This window comes from Gymnoscopelus braueri (assembly GCF_963280865.1).
Source record: "Gymnoscopelus braueri genome assembly, chromosome: 18".
NCBI lineage: Eukaryota > Metazoa > Chordata > Actinopteri > Myctophiformes > Myctophidae > Gymnoscopelus > Gymnoscopelus braueri.
In genome coordinates this window covers 36,813,124-36,830,692 of record NC_137618.1, presented here as the reverse complement: position 1 = coordinate 36,830,692, position 17,569 = coordinate 36,813,124, and the positions used below count along the sequence as shown (strand labels likewise).

The window sequence follows — 17,569 nt, the reverse complement described above, 5'->3', positions numbered from 1 at the left end:
GCATATTGTCCTGGCTGACCTGCACATGTGCACATGTGTACTTACATCAAGCTTGCTGATACACATTCTGCGTAGTGTGCCAAATATGAAAGCATTCATCCACTGGAGCACAAAACCTTGCCGATCGATAACTTCCACTGGACAGGATCCAATCAAGTTCAGTTTCATTCCAAATCCTATTGGATAGAAGAGATGTCTGCAAACTTGGACCTATGCATTGTTTCACTTCATTTTGCGCCTTCGTTCTATCAGACCCTCTTCAGAGCATACATAATTCATTAAGGGACCATGTATGCTCTGATGGTCTGATAGCCTGAAAGCTCAAAGTGAAACACTGCATAAGTGTGCAGGAATCAGTTTGGACTCATTGATGCACCTTAGCAAAGCCTTAGCCGGGAGGAGAGGTGGTTATCCTGCATTATCTATCAAAATCTTGCTTGAAATATTTTCAATGACAACAATGAAGTAAATGGATTGGGTCGAGGTTGTATGAAGGGCAAACATGGCACCCAGAAAGGGATGATTTTAGCTAATGTTTGATCCTTGCTCTCAGAACACATCTTGATCTTCCAATCTGCATCAACATGATACCATGACGCATTAGATCCCACACGTCAAACTAAAACTCAGGTAGCATCAGAACAAAATTGCTTTGAAATAGAGGCTCTAAGAAAACAAAGATGACCATATTGTTAGGAGCAGGTGTTCGTTCTAATCTAATTTCCGTAATGACATTTTCAGTCATTTGCAACTCCCCAAACAGCCACACTCAAAAGCATTTTCCCCATCACCATGGCAACATACCTGATGAATGCAAATCCAATAGATAAAATTGATCATGATATAAGACGCCTTAGACTAGAGAAACTGGACTGAACTGCCTCTCAACCTCAATTCATGTCAGACTTTTGTTTAATTCTACAAGCTCACCCCGACTGAGTTGCACCCCGACATTCTATTATGCACAATAAAGCCAGGAAGATGCAAGTCAAGAATTTGTACTGGGTGTATATGACCAACTTAGCATAAATTACATTTTTTAAGTGGATGATGAAAAGAAAAAGGCATTACAGGCCTATAATGATCAAGACGTTAAACAGAGACACACTGACATCTTCTGGGCTTTATTGTGAACTGCCACCAACTGCTGGCCCGTGCCACTAATCTGTTCACAATTTTCCAGTTCTGTATGCATATGTAACTATACATTTACCAGTGGAGGACAGTAACAAAGAGCATTTGCTTGGGTACTGTACATTTTTTGAGTATCTGTACTTTACTTTAGTATTTGTATTTTTTAATACAATGACTTTCACTCCACTACATTTCAGAGACAAGTATTATACTTTTGACTGCACTACGTTTCTAGGAAGGGAAAAGGTACATGTACAAAGGTACACATACATTTAAAAATGTTCAAATAGTTCAACTAGCCGATCTACATCAACCCGTTGTGAGCTTGTAGACTGGCTATTTGAACAATTTGCCATTTTTTACTATTTTTAAAAAGATTTTCAAAGAAGTTTAGGGATAATGGGTAAGGCACTGGAGAAAATGGGGCCCATTATGAATTAACCGCTTAAGTTTCAAACGTAGTGAAAATAGCAGATCTACAATGCTAGATCGGCTATTTACATTATCATTGATATTTCATGAAAGTGTCTGGAACACCGTAACGTGCTTTCATGACACCTGACCAAATTCCTAGACATCTCCCCTTTTCTGGATCAGGGCCCACTTGGACAACTCAAGTGTTCACGGCCCACACATTCAACCACTGGGTGAGCCACGTGCATTTTCAGAGCATGTATATTTTAATGATCAATCGATCGGCTCAACAGAACTAACAAACAAGTTCCTATTGACTGGTATCAAAATGAAAACTCTGTTTTCAAACTTTTAAAGAAGATTTTTTTTGTATTCATTAATTCATATACATTTTAATATCTATTAAGAGTTTCGGAAATTATGTGGGGGCCCACTTGAAATAGTCTCACAGCCCACAGGTTGGTAATTGCTATGCACAATTCTCAAGTACAAGAGATTTTTTATTTCAAGACACAAGCACCACCCCCCCCCCAAATAAAACAAAAAAACAGAGTAGATCATTTTAAAGGGTTTAATAATCATCAACACATTTATGTACAAAGCAAGCCATGTCATACCCAATTGACCAAAGAAAAAGGGAAATCCTAAAATGCATCTTTTTTTTTCTGTCATTAAAATAGCTAAGATTACACCAGGAATTCAACAGTTAAACACCATTAGGTACAGAATCACTAGAGTTTGACAAAACCTTCACAGATAATCTTCCACAGTTATATAGCCCTGGGCAAGGCAGGGGTGTGATTGCGACAACACAGAGAAGTGAGAAATAATGGGGAAGGGGGAAACGAGGAAAGGTTTCCACTGGAAATGAATGGGAAGCAAGTGTCCAAGAATCATAGGATAAAAAAAGCAAAAAATCACATTCGTGCCACATTTCTCAAAAGCACCGAGGTTGTCTTTGTTCTACTAAAAGCCAATAGAAAACAAATAATCTTATTAGAAATCGTAGTTGCTGAAATTGAGCTGAAATGATACAGTGTTCACATTAGAGACTAATGCTGGGCCTGACTACACTAGGCTGAGCTGAAGGGCAGTTTTCCACCAGTGTGGTACAGGCTCAACTCAACTTTTTGGTTTTCCACTGGGCAAAAGGATCCGGTACTTTTGTCACCACCTCTGTCGAGGTCCCGAGAAAGCTGAGGCTTTACCAGGTGACGTGTGTGGAGTAGGTAATACAGTACATGATAACTATTGTTGGCGCAAGCTACAATATAAATAATGTACATAACATCCTACATACACTACTACCCAGGGAGCAGTATGGCGATACGGACAGCTGATCAGTTTAACAATGCAGTCTGAGCATCTTACACAACAATTTGTATTATCTAAGTTCAGTTATCTGGTTTAAAATGTCCAAATGTACAGCTGTGTTTTCAGGCTGATCCTGTGGTGGTGCTGTGTGTTGTGGGGACACTCGGTGGTCAGGCCGTGGAACTGCTGCAGAGTACGGCTGCAGCAACTGCGTGACCCATTTCTTGCCTAAAAAGGTCATCAAAAACATTTTGTTGTTGTACTGTATATAGAGATCATTTCCACACAGCATTAGTATTGGTTTTAACTGTAGCACTGATTAGCACCCTCCAATGCAGGTGGTTCAACTTTGCAATGATGACCAGCTACATAAGAGGGGATCCCATCTGTAGTGGAAAACTTTAGTAAAGCGAGTACTTTCAAGTTGAGCTGGTACCATTGCAGTGGAAAAGCACCATAAGCTGGATTGCTCCTGTGCTGTCCTATATAACGCGAAGTAAAACATAGCACTGCAATTCAGAGCATGGCATCCAAAAGCTTCTTAGTGCTCGTAATGAGCAGGCATTATTTAGCTATAAGAATCTTGTGACAATTTGGACATTATCCACATTATATCATACAATGTTTGCCAAATTTGCCAGTTGTTACACACTGAATGTTGGCCATCTTCTCTGATTTAAATAGTATTCTCAATTATAGTGCCAGTTCTATTCAATTAGACAGATTAACCTAATACTCTGAAACCCTAGGTAAGGGAATCCATTATTCAAGGTCAGTGAAATGAGAAAATGTACAATACAGTTCATAATATACAGTATATGTTCTTCCACACTACAAAAGCAAGCCAAATCAAACAATGTTATTGACAATGAGTCTTCAAATCTGAGTACTTATCTGACACTAGTGAGTGTAGTGAACCACTTGAATGATGGTGAGACCTGGATGGCCATGAGACTAGAGTCTACAGACCATAGTGTCCTATTCATAGCTGAGGGCAGGTTTCTCACACAGCATCTTGGCACCAAGATCTGGGTTTGTTCAATACATTGCAAAATGCAAACAGAAACTGCCCTTCCAAGAAGATGACTATGTGTACAGGATATTTAATGTCCTATAATCATCTGAACTGCCACTTGCAAATATAAAGCCATCACAATGGAAAGTGTGTTCCCCCTTTGTCGTAGCTACCTTTCAAACACAAAGAAACATTGTAAATTAAATTGTGATGAACAGTTAGCATAACTAAATGGCAAGTTTCCAGACTGCACATATACATGTGACCTGCTGAATTGCGCTGAGCATTGACTCATATCTGATTGTGGTCAAAATCTATGGCAATTCTAAACTGACAAGGAATTGAACAGAATTAATTCCAGCTGCAATAACTTATTAACTTTTGTTGCTACCCAAGAGCTGTAAATATTGTTTTCGGCCAAAAGTTTATTTGAAAACATACTGGATTACATATACATTTTTAACACTATGGCCATAAAGCAAACATCTAAGTGTTTTATCTTTACTGTAATGGAAAATTGCCCATGAATTACTAACAAAATGTAGATATAAGGAGAATCAAAACTATAAAGTAACAATAAAACCTGACTCAAATACCAGAATAGGAGATCATCTTCATTCCATACCATTTTAAAAAGTTGCTGAAAAAACACCCAGGACAGTACATCTGTACAGCCATGTTTTCTGAAGAGATACAAGCATTTTGTCCAAACTCCAAACCTAAAACACCCTCTCTCCTTGCAAACAATCTAATCAGCTATTCCCTTCCTTCAATGTCAGACCATGAGCTCTTCCAACAGTTTCAGCACACAAGCCACAAGAAAACTTTAGTTCATTGTCCTAGAGACTAGGCTTGAGAAAACCCATTACTGCTCTGCTCGTGTCTGCAAATATCAGGTCTGTGAATCATTGTACGTCCCGACCCAGTTTCACCAACCAGGGGTGAGGGACAACCTCATAGTATAGAGGGACATGAGAAGCCAGTCGCTGCTCGATAACAATCCATAAGAAAACATAATGAATGTAAAATGCATTTAGAGAAGCTAATCTTTACAAAAAAACAAAAACAACAACAACTGCGCCACTAGTTTCTCTTCAGTCGTTTACCCACAGTGTGACCGCCTGTGTGAGCAGAAAACACTGGGGTGTTGTCATGTCTATTTACACACTCATACACAAACTGCTTCTGTACACACAGTCGGTGTGTTCCGTTCCCTTAGTGGTAATCACAGGCCTCAAAATCCAGATGCTCACTCATTCACACACACACACCTAAATGGGGCAGTGGCTGTTGCCGGGGCTCCTGTGTTGTTGTAACCATGACAACTAGGGAATCCTTCCTGTTGGAGTTTAGAGAGGTTCAGTCAGGTGACCTGGCTGCAACAGGGAACTGTGGGAAGGGTCAGTCCTCCAGTCAAGCAGTTCTTTTGCCCCCCCATCCGGTCCAGTTGGGGTAGTTGCTGTATACCAAAAGACCAAAACACATTTGGGCTTTGTTCACGCTTGTTATATGATGCGTTTTTATTTTTATCCAAATAAAAATGCTTCAACTGGCTTTGTTTTGACTTTGCTGGGTGATTTGTACATTATATTAACATGACGTCTTGATGTTGGATGAGATGACTACTTCGCTAAAATACTGAAATAGAGTCTGAGACAGATTCTAATTGAAGGTGGTTATTTCAAGCGAGAACAAGCTGAATGATTGAAGGCTTGACACACACGAAGGGGTTGATGGCTGGACACGCATGAAGGGATGAGTGAACAGTAAGCCAAAGGAAAAACAAAGTATGGAAACATGCCCAAGATTTTTACTACTTCCTTGTCTCTTTACATGCAAGAACAGGTTTTTAATGTATCACGCATAGATGCAACAAACTAAAGAGTAAACAGCCGATGAACAACTAGAGGGAAATTAACAGGTTGATTATAGCTTGACGTGGTTAATACGAAAGTGGCTACCTAATCTAAAGAAAGGGAATGGGGGTCAATGCAGTCAATTCAAAATGCATAGACAAAGTGTCAATCGCCTGACAAATGACAAGTATTTAAAAGTCTGGAAATTACGGCCATGACATGTAAAGGTTCTCTAGTCACGACTGTTTGAAACTAGTGGTTTTACCCTGAAGGTGCAGAGGTTCTAGCTCTCATCATCTGAGATGTGGGGTTTTGCAATGGCCATCTCCTCCTTGCTGTTGGCGATCAACTTACACTTCTGCAAACACAAACAAGGACACACATCATGGCAATGTAATTATAACAACTAGATGCAATACCATTCAACCAGTGCTAGGAAATATTACTTCGAATTGATGTCACTATTATTTATAATTTTTGCCCTGATTACGAATCACGACGACAATAAAAAAAATATGTAATAGTGAAAATATCCGCCGTGACGCGTTGTAGATTGGCTAATTTCACTATTTTTGTACCCACCATTGTACAGCTAAGTATAATACAGGGTTAAGTGATTAATCAGACTAATCAATTTAGTAAATTCACACACACTGAAGTGTCCCACTCAAGAGCCCTTACCTCAGTGAGCTCCTTGATAGTATGTATATTAGCCTGTTGAGTAACCTTCCTCTTCGCTTCCGATATGTTATCCATGTTGAGGGTTGGGGTCGGGGGAGCAAGGCATGGGGGGGGCTTGTTGGTGATGGTGGGGAGCGGAGCCAGGGGTGGCATGGAGGCCAGGGCACCCATGTTACTGAGCGCGGCCGTCATGGTGGCTGCCGTCATACTCGCCATAGCAGCGCTCATGGTCATGTTTGACATGTTCCCCATCCCATGAATATTGTGCATCCCCATTGGATGCCCATGATGCATGTTGGACATGTTGGGCATATTGGGCATGTTGGGCATGTTAGGCATGTTGGGCATCCCCATGCCCATTGGAAGGGGTAGCGGTAAGGGCAGGTTGAGGGGGGTAGGGGACGGGGTGGGCAAGGGGAGCTGGAGGATGGCTTTGGGGCGAAGGCTCTCAGGGATAGGCACCCCAGCCTTGGCGCACATGGCAGCAGCATTTGCCTTGGCTATCTCCAGCAACTGCTCCTTGTCTGAAAATAAGGAGGGGAGGAAAAAGGGAGCAACACAAGGAGAAGGGTTAGAGGGACAGAGGCATAAATAACAATAAATAACATAACTACAGAATATACCCATCTGAATTCTAACCAAGTGCATTGAAATAACTGCTGTGAGTATTCGGTGTTCCTGTGTGTCACACTCGTACCCAGGTCAGTGAGCCGTGGAGGTGACTTGCTAGTGCTGCGTCGGGTTCGAGACCCAGAACGTCTCTGCTTGCGGAGGATAAGAACCGGCGAGTGACTGGGTTCCCTCTTCCACCTGTCCCGCCGGTCAAACGAACGACTGCGGAATACTGGCCGCCTCCCCCCTCTGCCCCTTGACCTCGACCGACGCCTGGACCGAGACCTGGATCGCTTGCTCCGGTCTCCTGACCTGGATCTCTTCCGCCTGGCTGCGGAGCGGCTCTTGGATCGTTTGCTTCTGTCAGTGGACTTGGACCTCTTCCTCCCCCGGGCAGGCGAACGTGAGCGCCTCTTGCGTGCCGGCGAGCGGGATTTGGACCGCCGAGGCCTGGCGCGGGACTTTGACTGCGATCGCCTTCGCCGCGCGGCTGAGCGTGAGCGACTGGCGCGGCGGCGGCGGATGGGGCTGCGAGATTTGGACCGCCTCTTCTTCTTCTTCTCCTCTGCAGGAGAACCTGATTCTCTCTTCCTCACTGGAGACTTTGACCTGGAAAAAAGTTAAATGGTGATGAATGAACAACCATTTCCTCCGCTCAACACTTTTTCAGGGTATCTGCATGTCTCAGTACTTAAATGTCCCCCTTAAATTTTAAGTCAAATTTCACATCAACGTGTCATTCTTAAATGTCTTCAGCAGTCCTTATCAGTTATAGCAATACCAATATAACATTGCTAAATTTCCGTGACTGGTTGGAGGGTGGTTTGACCACATACTGCATTTATAAAACGTATGTTAATAATCAAGCATGTGTACCAGTTAAGGTCATTTCAGACGGGAAGCAGCCGACGCGCCTATATAATTTATTTTCAATGAGGCGGGTGATTATTAATTCTCGCGCTTGTTTGTGCACGCGCACGGCAAGAGCTGGATTGTGGTGAGGTTCTCTTTTCCCCGCACCGCGCAGGAGGACAAAACAACAATGATCGCGGAGCGATCCCCGCTGATCCGAGCGGTAACGCCCGCGTTCACCACTCCCCGTCTGTTAAGACCTTTAGGGTGGTTTCATCCAAGATTAAGGGTGTATTACTTGTATAAAAACCCTACATTTAATGCCAGCTCAAGCAGTTTATCATAAATTTAAGTTATACTGAAGATATTACAAATGATATGCAAGTCATTAAGTGTTTGAGATACGCATCTACGTTTTTTTATAATCGTGCTATGCAAATGGGGGTGGAGTTTACCTGCTCCTTTCCTTGTCACTGCATTCTCACCGTCTCTCATTCTCACTGTTTTGTTTTCTGCCTTATCGTGGCTGTCTTCTGAATCTGAATTCTGCATCTCCATAACTGCATCTGCATCTGACATATGTTCTGCATGTGAAGCCACTGATTTCTGTAGATCTTGAATCAGCTGCCATTCATATATACCTTCTTCCATCCGTTTCGCCCCAGTCTAACCCTTCCTTCTCTCTCCTAATCTCTTGCTCTACTTTAACATCGGCCATCCTGTTAAAAGCTCACACACTATTTCAACAGGTACTAGTAGAGTTGTTTCTACCAATAGACTAACAATCATCTTGTTTTTCATGGTAGTGTGTAAGTGATATTTTTTGGTTAAAACGTTGAAGCTCTATATTCTGATAGCCATCATTGCTAGCGTTTGTTCAATAACAGGCGTCTTCCCCAGCTTTTTAATAAACAGAAAATAAATGTTCAGGTGGGTTGCCAATTTTATCCCATCAGGAGAGTGCCCATTCATCATCTTCAATTTTACAGTGTTCAGGTTCCAATTTTGTCTGCTCATTTCTTTGTGTCATCACTTCCAATTCCACTTGTTTATCCTGTATCCTCTGAATGAGTTCTCTCACCTAAAATTGGTATCTTGATCTGAAAATGTATTTTCAGTTTACTGAAGAGTTAAGACGGGGAGACCCCTGTTACAGAACAAACACTCAATGACTAATATTATAACATAGAGCTATTGAACATTTATTTGAACAAAAAAATATAACTTACTGCACGTTTAAAGTAACCATAACTACCCGTATCCGTCTGCCAGATGCAGCCAGTGCCTGTGAAGGGATGGCAGCAACACAGAGGAGGGAGTGTTTGTTTTCTCCTCAAATATCACAAGTGGATTGTACACTACTCACAATATGATCCATTACTGTATGTACAGAATCGGTTCTCAACTCGGAAGACTAAAAGAAACGACGAACAGATGACAGCTTCCTTTCTCTGCTTTCCGGGGGTGCAGTTCCAGACTATATAGCATTCAGAGATTGTGGAATAGTTAGTCTGGCTACGCGAGACTACATTTTGAACACTTTCAGAGTTAAATTAACACTCAGGATTTTACAGGGTACCCTTCAGAATCAGAACTATACACACACACACACACACACACACACACCACAAGCTGGAGGGCCACAGAAGACACCCGAAAAAGCCACAAACCTGGAATGCTTCCTCCTGGGCGGTGACTTTGACACCGATCGTCTAGGAGAGGAAGTGGAACGTGAAGGCTTCCTGCGGACAGCAGGCGAGCGGGACTTTGAGAGATTCTTCTTCTGCACTACTGGGGAGGCAGAGCGCGAGGAGCTTCGCTGGCGTTTGGATGCAGTTTCGTCTTCCTCGCCAGAGCCGCCGGAACCATCGGAGCCAGGCTCCGGGGAACCAGACCTGGAACCGTCGCGTTCATCGGACGAGCTGGCCGGGCTACCAGTGCCATCTTTCTGGTGGTTGTTGGAGGCCATGGGCTGCGGCTCAGCTGAGGAGTTCTCAGTTGTATTTGACGCTGCAGGCTGTGGGGCAGAGGCGCCGGCTAGTGGTAGTGGTTTCCATGGGCCTGTAGGGTACATATCAATACTTAATGAGAAAACGTCTGTCTCATTTGCAGCTTTGAGAGTGATAATACAACTATTACTACGGTTTTTTTAATAGGTTTCAATGGAGTCAAACCTCTCATAATACATCGATTCACATAACGTCATGGCGATCCCAGAGAAACTATTCACAACCATGTTCATTGTGATACACCTCCATATATCCACCTTGTAAACAGCCGGTTACATGGCTCCATTCCCAGCTTGGGGGAGCCCAGCCTTAGTACTGGCAATGGCATTGATACGATTATTTTAAATGACTACTGGGAAACTTATCAGGGAGAAGGTGGAGACTGGATGGACCGTTTTGGTTTTGTCTAGGATTAGTTACTTTATTCCGTTTTCATTTTGTTGAACGGTGGATTCACCGGCAGCCTACTTTGTTTTACTGTGGACCTATGGGTAAAAATCAAGAGTTTTATTGACTCAGTGGTAACCTGTGAATTAATGTTCAGTTTCTGGAGTTATGGGTAAAATCCTTAGTTGAGTTTTTGTTTATTGACCTGTGGGATTACTTTGCTGTGCGTTTCCTTTTTAAATTTTCTCTGTGTTTGAACAATACACTTTCTTTGAAGGAATTATTTTTCATTCATTCCGTTTACTTTTTGTTGAATGCCTAATTGAAATGAATTGATTAGTAAAATAACGGTTTATATAAACATGTCGACAGACGTCCTTTGTGGAGGTTTAACCGCCACATAAAATCTTGTTAGATTAATTGACTAATCAAAAAAAGAACTCCTAGATTAATTGATCAAACAAAATAATAGTTAGGTGCAGCCCTAATAGATAATACATCTGTATTACTGTAAATAGACTTTCTGTATTACCGTTAATAGACTTTTCAAGATCATAAACGATGTCCTGAAATCCCCCACCAAGTTGAACTTTATAATGTGCAAATATTTTTGTCCTAGATCTCACAAAAACCTGTGGGAAACACTGAATACAATAAAACATAAAAGAAGGTTGTGCAAACTGTAGCTCCCATAAGTACATTTGTTACAAGCAAAGGCTCTTCATCAGACAGGCTAATTAAGAGCCTTTGCTTCAAACGCCACTCTTGGTGGAAGTACCAATAAATTGCACTTAAGGGAACTACAGCTGTGCTATTCTTTTATGTTTTACCATCGAAGTATGCACCAAAGGGTAACAAAATAATACAGGAGCATTATGAGGTGGCTGAACTGATTACCAAACATGTCTCAAAAGCACGCCACAAATTATATGGGTTCACATCCGATAAAGAACGCCTCTGCACAGTAACCTATGTACCGGTACTAACGTTTAATAATTAAACAGTCAGGGTGTAATAACAATCTTACTCTAAAAACGCATAACGTGCTAGGGATGCTTAAACAGTCAGGGTGTAATAACAATCTTAATCTAAAAACGCATAACGCGCTAGGAATGCTTAAAATAACAGGTCTCACCTGCTGCTGGAGATGCTCCACTCTCTCCAGCTGCCTTTCCGCTGTCCACTGGCTCTGTGCTGACCTCGTCCATTTTGGAAGAAGTAGGTTTCAAGCTTTTGACAGGAGAAGAGGATGTCGAGTGGGCTGGGGAAGCGCTGTCAGACCCTCCATCACTGGATCCAGACCTGGACCTAGATCTGTTTAAGTCAGGGGAGGCCGATTTTGACGGAGACCTTCTGTTGCTGCTCTTTCTGGGGGTTTTTGATCTCCTCTTAACCGGTGCCGGGGAGCGAGAGACAGAGCGCGATTTTGAGCGCTTGGTGGACCTTGGCGGTGACCGATTCCTCTTGGCAGGAGACCGTGAGCGCCTTCTAACCTGTGATCTGGATTTCGAGCGCCGACTGGCGGGCGGGGTTTTGGATTTGCGAGCGCTCTTCGATTTGGAGCGGCGGTTCCGTCTGAGAATCACAACGGACCGCGATCTGGTCCGCCTGGCCTGCCTGCGCATCGACCGGGAGCGCGAGCGACGGGACCTGGGGGGTGGGGACCTCCTCCGACGAGGCGGAGAAGGTGTTCTGGAGCGCCTGCGACGTACTGGGGAGCGTGTCCAGGAGCGGCGAAGAGGACGTCTAGACCTGGAGCGGGAGCGGCGGACCCGAGTGACTGAGCGTGACGTTGAGCGCCTGCCAGATACAGCTCCACGTCTAGGGGAGCGGGTCCTAGAGCGCCTAGCACGAGCTCGTGACACAGACCTTCGCCCTTTCCTAGGAGAGCGAGAAGGGGAGGGGGACCTGCGGCCACTGCGTTTGGGTGATCGGGACAGTTTTCTCTTAGGGGAGGGAGAGCCGCGGCGACGCTTCGGCGAAACAGATAGGGGGCTCCTTCGCCGTTTAGGAGATGGAGAGTGTCGTTTAGGCCTCCCGGGGGACTTGGCCTTCTTTATCTTCGGCGAGAGGGAGCGAGAGGTGGAGTGAGACAGCTGCCTGCCTCGTTTGGGAGACCGCGACAAGCGGCTGGGTCTTTTGGGGGATGCTGGCGACTTGGACAAGGACCTCCGTCCAGGATTGGGAGACGGAGAACGGGACAGAGAACGGGACGCAGAGCGTGGCGGCTGCCTGGTCTTCAGGGGCGATGCAGACCGTTTTCCCTTTGAAACGGACCGTGAACGGGATCTTGACCGTTCAACTTTACCTGCAGTTTGACCGCCAGTCTGAGGTCTACTAGGACTTGGCGTCGGTGATCGACTGGAGCTGGACCTCCTGATGTCTGGGGCTCTCAAAGGAGAACGAGACTTGGACCTGGATGACTCTCGCTCCTTGCCCTTTACCCTCTGGTCTGCATTGGCCTGATCCTTCTGGCCGGCATCGTCTCGAGGAGTTCCCTCCTGCTTGGGGATTATGTCAGGGAGTTCTTGGGCATGGCTAAATCCACCATCTCCATGGCTACCCTCTGTCTTGACATGAACTGCCGTCTGCACCTTATCCTCCCTGCCTGAAGAGGGTGACCTCATATCTTTCACAGAACCGTTATTACTTTCCTTAACTGCAGATGGGGAAATATTGTTATCGGACGACTCTTCTTTCTTTACAGCCATTGGTTCAGGTTTCTGGGCGACAGCAGGCACCCCCTTCTCCTCTCCTCGTCTGCCTTTGGTCCCCAGTTTGGACACTGGTTCTTGGAAGTCTGGGGCTGTTGCAGGGGAGTATTTTCCATCTCCTTTCCCTCCCTCCCCATCAGACTCGGATCCCGAAGCGGAGCTGCTTTCAGATGGGGTGTGTGAAGGAGATTTTTTGTCTTGCTTTTCATCTTTCTTCCTCTTCTTTTTCTTCTTTTTGGCAGCATGCCTTTTGTGCTTTTTGGTTTTCGCATCTCCCTCTATCTCCACACGATCTGAAAGGAGGAAATAGCAATGTTACAAGATCCAAACAAAAGTGGAATCCTAAGAAAGATGCGTGTCTATATACACATGTTCTCATACCTGTGACTTCGTCCTTTTTGCCCTCATCCTTGGGTCCGGGTTGGTCTGCAGTCCCTGAAGCTGCTGCAAGTCTGGCACTATGAAGAGATTGAGAATACCTTCAATTAACAATACTAGTTATTTAACACAAGACAATATTATACACAGCAGTGCTGACCTTACGTATACCTGGGAATTAAAATCCCAGGACAGATAAGAGGATGGACCATAACTCTGTCTTAACAAGCGGACAAGTCTCTCTTAACCCCTTACGCCCTATGTACTTTGTCATACAACAAATAGCTAACTAGACGCTCACAATGTGTAGCGAGGCGTTTGCGAGCTTGTAGATCTGAAATCTGAATGTTCACCTATGACATGCCCAAAATAGGGTCACTAGGGACAATGCGTTAGGACACAAGGAGGCATTGGTTATGTTTCAGATCAAGAAAATACAGAATGTAAGCTTTTAAATGGTGTCAACATTATTTGAAGCAGATATGCTTATTTGAATGTTAAACCTCAGAATCTGAGTAAAGGCTCTTTAAGTTGGTGACGTTTTTCCACACTACTGGCAGTCAGGTAAGAGGTGTTAACAATGGCTTCTTAACTCCACCCTTCCCCACCCCTAACCTATTGGTGGTGATCTGAAGCTGAAACCTGAGAACACTGGCCACACATTAGCCAACAGAAACTGCAGATGTAAATGTTGGCTTTGACATGGTAATGCATTTCTCCACCCTCCAGAAGGGTGTAAGGAAAAGCAAAAGCATAACTGTTTACAAACACATTTAAACAATGTAATTATTCTAAAACGTATATCTGCTAATGAGAAGGTTCTCAAACAAACTAACTTTGAGAATATAAATATAATAAAAAACACAACAAAATCCGAAACCCATTTTGTCAATTTGCAGGACTTCACAATTACCTACATGAGGACCTTTTCTCTGGAGCCGGACACAGACAAGAATTGACAGATAGTTTATGTAGTGATTCTGTGATAATGTTTATTCCACATAGAAAGATAACGCACATGAATTGCACAGCACATGTTCACTGTCAGTGTGTGTATTCTTACCTGGCTCTGGTGGTCCTTACGGGTTTAGCCGGAAGAGGCGGCTCTCCATCCGACTCTGGGCCCGACTCTGAGCTGCTCTCCTTCTCCCCCTTCCTCTTCCTCTTCTTCTTCTTGCTCTTGTGTTTTCGGTGCTTCTTGTTCTTCTTGTGTGGCGTCTCATTCCCTTCCTTGGAATTGATCTCGTCTCTCTCAGGTGCCTCGTCCTCACCTGCAGCAACACCAGAAATCCCAACCATTATTAAATCCATCATTCTAGATTGAGAGGGCCTTTTTTACTGTGTGGCTTTTTTACTACTGGACCGATCAACGCTAGACTTTATATGCATGCTGCCAGTAGACCACAGAAGCCCGCCCACAGTCACAGGGGTGTGAACAATGGCTTCTTAACCCCACCCCACCCATAATCTATTGGTGGTTATCTGAAGCTGAAACCTGAGAATAGCCCCACATTAGCCAGAAACTGACGGTAGGCCACAGAAGTACCCCCAATAATTTATTTTTTACATACGCTTAAAACTTTGAAATATTGACGTAAATCTTATAATGGAAGTCAAAGGGATTGCGATACAACTGGACAAATACATAAAAGGTTATAGAGTAGACGGCTGATGTCATAGATGTAGATGACTGATGTCAATTTAAGTCCCAAGATCAACATTGGAGCCATGTCCGAGATCCACACTGAAGCCATGTCATTTCTATGTGGATCCCAATTCTCTAGTTTATTTATCCAACACCTCTAGGATGAAAACTAAATTGTATTATCTGTATTGTATGGGGCAGTGCCAGAAAGGCCAGCACTGAACTTGGGTCCTGGAACAAAACCATTGGTTTCCCAGGCAGAATGTGTGATTTTTTCAAAGTGCCTCATATTCTGCTGACTAACGTAAAACATCACTCACCTGAGGGAATGTCCACTGCACACTCCATCATGCCACTGGTGTGCCAGCCCTTCCTTCACTCGATCACACTGGATTAAAAAAAGAAAAAAAAGGAAAGAGGGACATTAACCACTTTATATACTTTGATGTCAAAGAGCAATAATAGCTGATCTACAGCTATTACAGCACACAATCTGCGTTCTGAGCTTGTAGATGTACTTTTGTATCTACACCTGGTTTAACTATACCTTTCAGGACGGGAACCCCTTTTGGGGTTCTTGTTGCCATGTACAGTATATAGCTACATACATTTGTTGTAATTTTTAAATAAATATTTGAAGTTTTTCACAAAACTCAGGTCAGGATTTAGAAGGCGTTAAGTTACATGTTTCTACATGTGATGCTGTAATGATACCGTTTTTATAGCAACACAGAGAAATTAAGCATGCTAGAGTATGAAATACATGCTATATTATGTCATTCAACATTTTAAAAATGATGTTGAACAACCAACGGAACAAATTCTCAGCACCGCCACAAACAACAAACAAACAGCAGTAATAATTAAATAAATAAAATATACAGCACATCTACAGTTTTATCCACAATACTTTGTCCTTTAACTGGGTGAAACCTACGGAGTGTTTATATGCTACTTTTCACCAGCCCTTATCAGTAATAATAATTTAGTCCCCAGTTGCTTTGGGATTTGTCACTGTACGTTTGCACAGAGGTGAAAATTGTCCTCTGCCCCATCCTAATGGGCAGTGGCTGCCATTAAAGTTCGACTTCACCCATTTTCAACCTATGTGCATATAATTGGTCCTTACGAATGCTGATAAGATGGTAAAAACTCGGTCTGTGTCTCAGAAACCCGCTTACAAGTGACATAATCAAAAGGCAGGGTTTTTTTCCAGACAAGATTTCACCTATGTATTTATTTCTAATAGAAAGCCTGCAGTTTCTATTAGCTCGTATTCCCATCGATGATGTTACTGGTAGGCAGGTTTCTGAACTGTCCACAGCCCTCCTCTGAGACACAGAGGTAGACAGGTAGACAAAATTGGTACCATATCATAATGAGCATTAAAAGGACCAACATATATAGGCTGAAAATGGGTGAAGTTGTCCTTTAATAGAAAACAAGTTTGTTTTTTTAGTTCAATGCTATATGTTGAATATAAATGGACTAGTATTCGCATACTATACTCCACAAGTGTTCACAAAATTACACTGAAACTGCGAAAGGAAATGGATATAACGTGTAGTTAGTTGGGTAAAAGGGATTGCTGTACTTCGTCGCGCGCGGTGTCGTTCAACGAAAATAGCCGCTCTACAAGCTTACAGCGCGTTGCAGCGCTCCGCGCTGTGAGCTTGCAGATCGAATAGTTTCGGCGGCGCAACAAGCCTGACGCCTCAACGAACACTATCCAAACAGAGGAGCTGAAGCCGGGGTAACCGGAAGTCTCGCCCCAAAACACACTAGCTCCCATTTTTTATTTAAACCGGACCGCTCACCCCCAGCGGATCTTGTGTTCTTGTATTTGTTTCACTGAGGATACGGTTAGAAATAAGTTTAGGGTTAGGCACAGTTTTACTTACGTTAAGTTTAAGAATAAGGCTAGGTTGTGGCACCGTTTTACTGAGATTAGGAATAAGGTTAGATTTCCGCATAGTTTGCGGAGGTTACCAAGGTTTAGGGAATACCAGGTGGGGACCGTTACGAGGTCGCCGGATTTGCCCCGCGGGGCGACTGTGTTTAGGGGCGAGCGTTTTTGGTATTCGACGCCGGGCCTGACTGCAGCGCCAACACGGTACACAACGTCCACTAGCCGTTCATTCTGTAATAAAACCTTCATTTAAACCCTTCATACAGGCCACAAAAAAACAGCAGCAACACACATTTCAGAACGTTTTAACGAGGTTAACAAAAGCAAGGCGTACAACACGCACACACACACATACACACACGCCGCGGCCTCAACGGCGGTCCGTATCCAACTCGACGGCTAAGCTAGTTAATGTTAGCCACACACCACGTTAGCATTCTGTTATCAAACCTCTGGGTTTTTCCCCCTTCGGGGGAACGCCGCGCCACATTTGTCCGTTATGGCCGGGTTTATGGCGCATATTTACCCGGTTTAAGCCCCGAAGAAGCTGCTGCCCTTGGAAAGTTGGTGGGATTATGTAAAGCCGAGGAAAAGTGTTGAGTGTTGCTGTTCGCTGAGCTGTTAGCCGACTACCTGCTCCAGTCCGCCA

At 43.8% G+C, this 17,569-nt stretch overlaps 1 protein-coding gene across 2 annotated transcripts; it reads right to left on the bottom strand.

Moving 5' to 3' along the window:
- Positions 1-2,104: 2,104 nt before the first annotated feature.
- Positions 2,105-17,569, bottom strand: sona (SON DNA and RNA binding protein a). 2 transcript variants are annotated; one of them, XR_013932021.1, is made up of 11 exons: positions 17,447-17,569; positions 15,332-15,399; positions 14,430-14,637; positions 13,370-13,446; positions 11,410-13,281; positions 9,549-9,939; positions 7,112-7,635; positions 6,415-6,938; positions 5,999-6,091; positions 5,149-5,336; positions 2,105-3,090 (listed from the first exon to the last, which is right to left on the bottom strand). XR_013932021.1 is itself a non-coding variant. In XM_080412667.1 (10 exons), exons 2-9 carry the CDS (start codon positions 15,360-15,362, stop codon positions 6,017-6,019), a joined length of 3,702 nt encoding a protein of 1,233 aa, XP_080268793.1. In that variant the 5' UTR covers positions 15,363-15,399; positions 17,447-17,569; the 3' UTR covers positions 2,105-5,336; positions 5,999-6,016. The 2 variants fall into 2 exon arrangements, 1 of the variants encoding a protein (XP_080268793.1); XM_080412667.1 differs by having other exon boundaries at positions 2,105-5,336.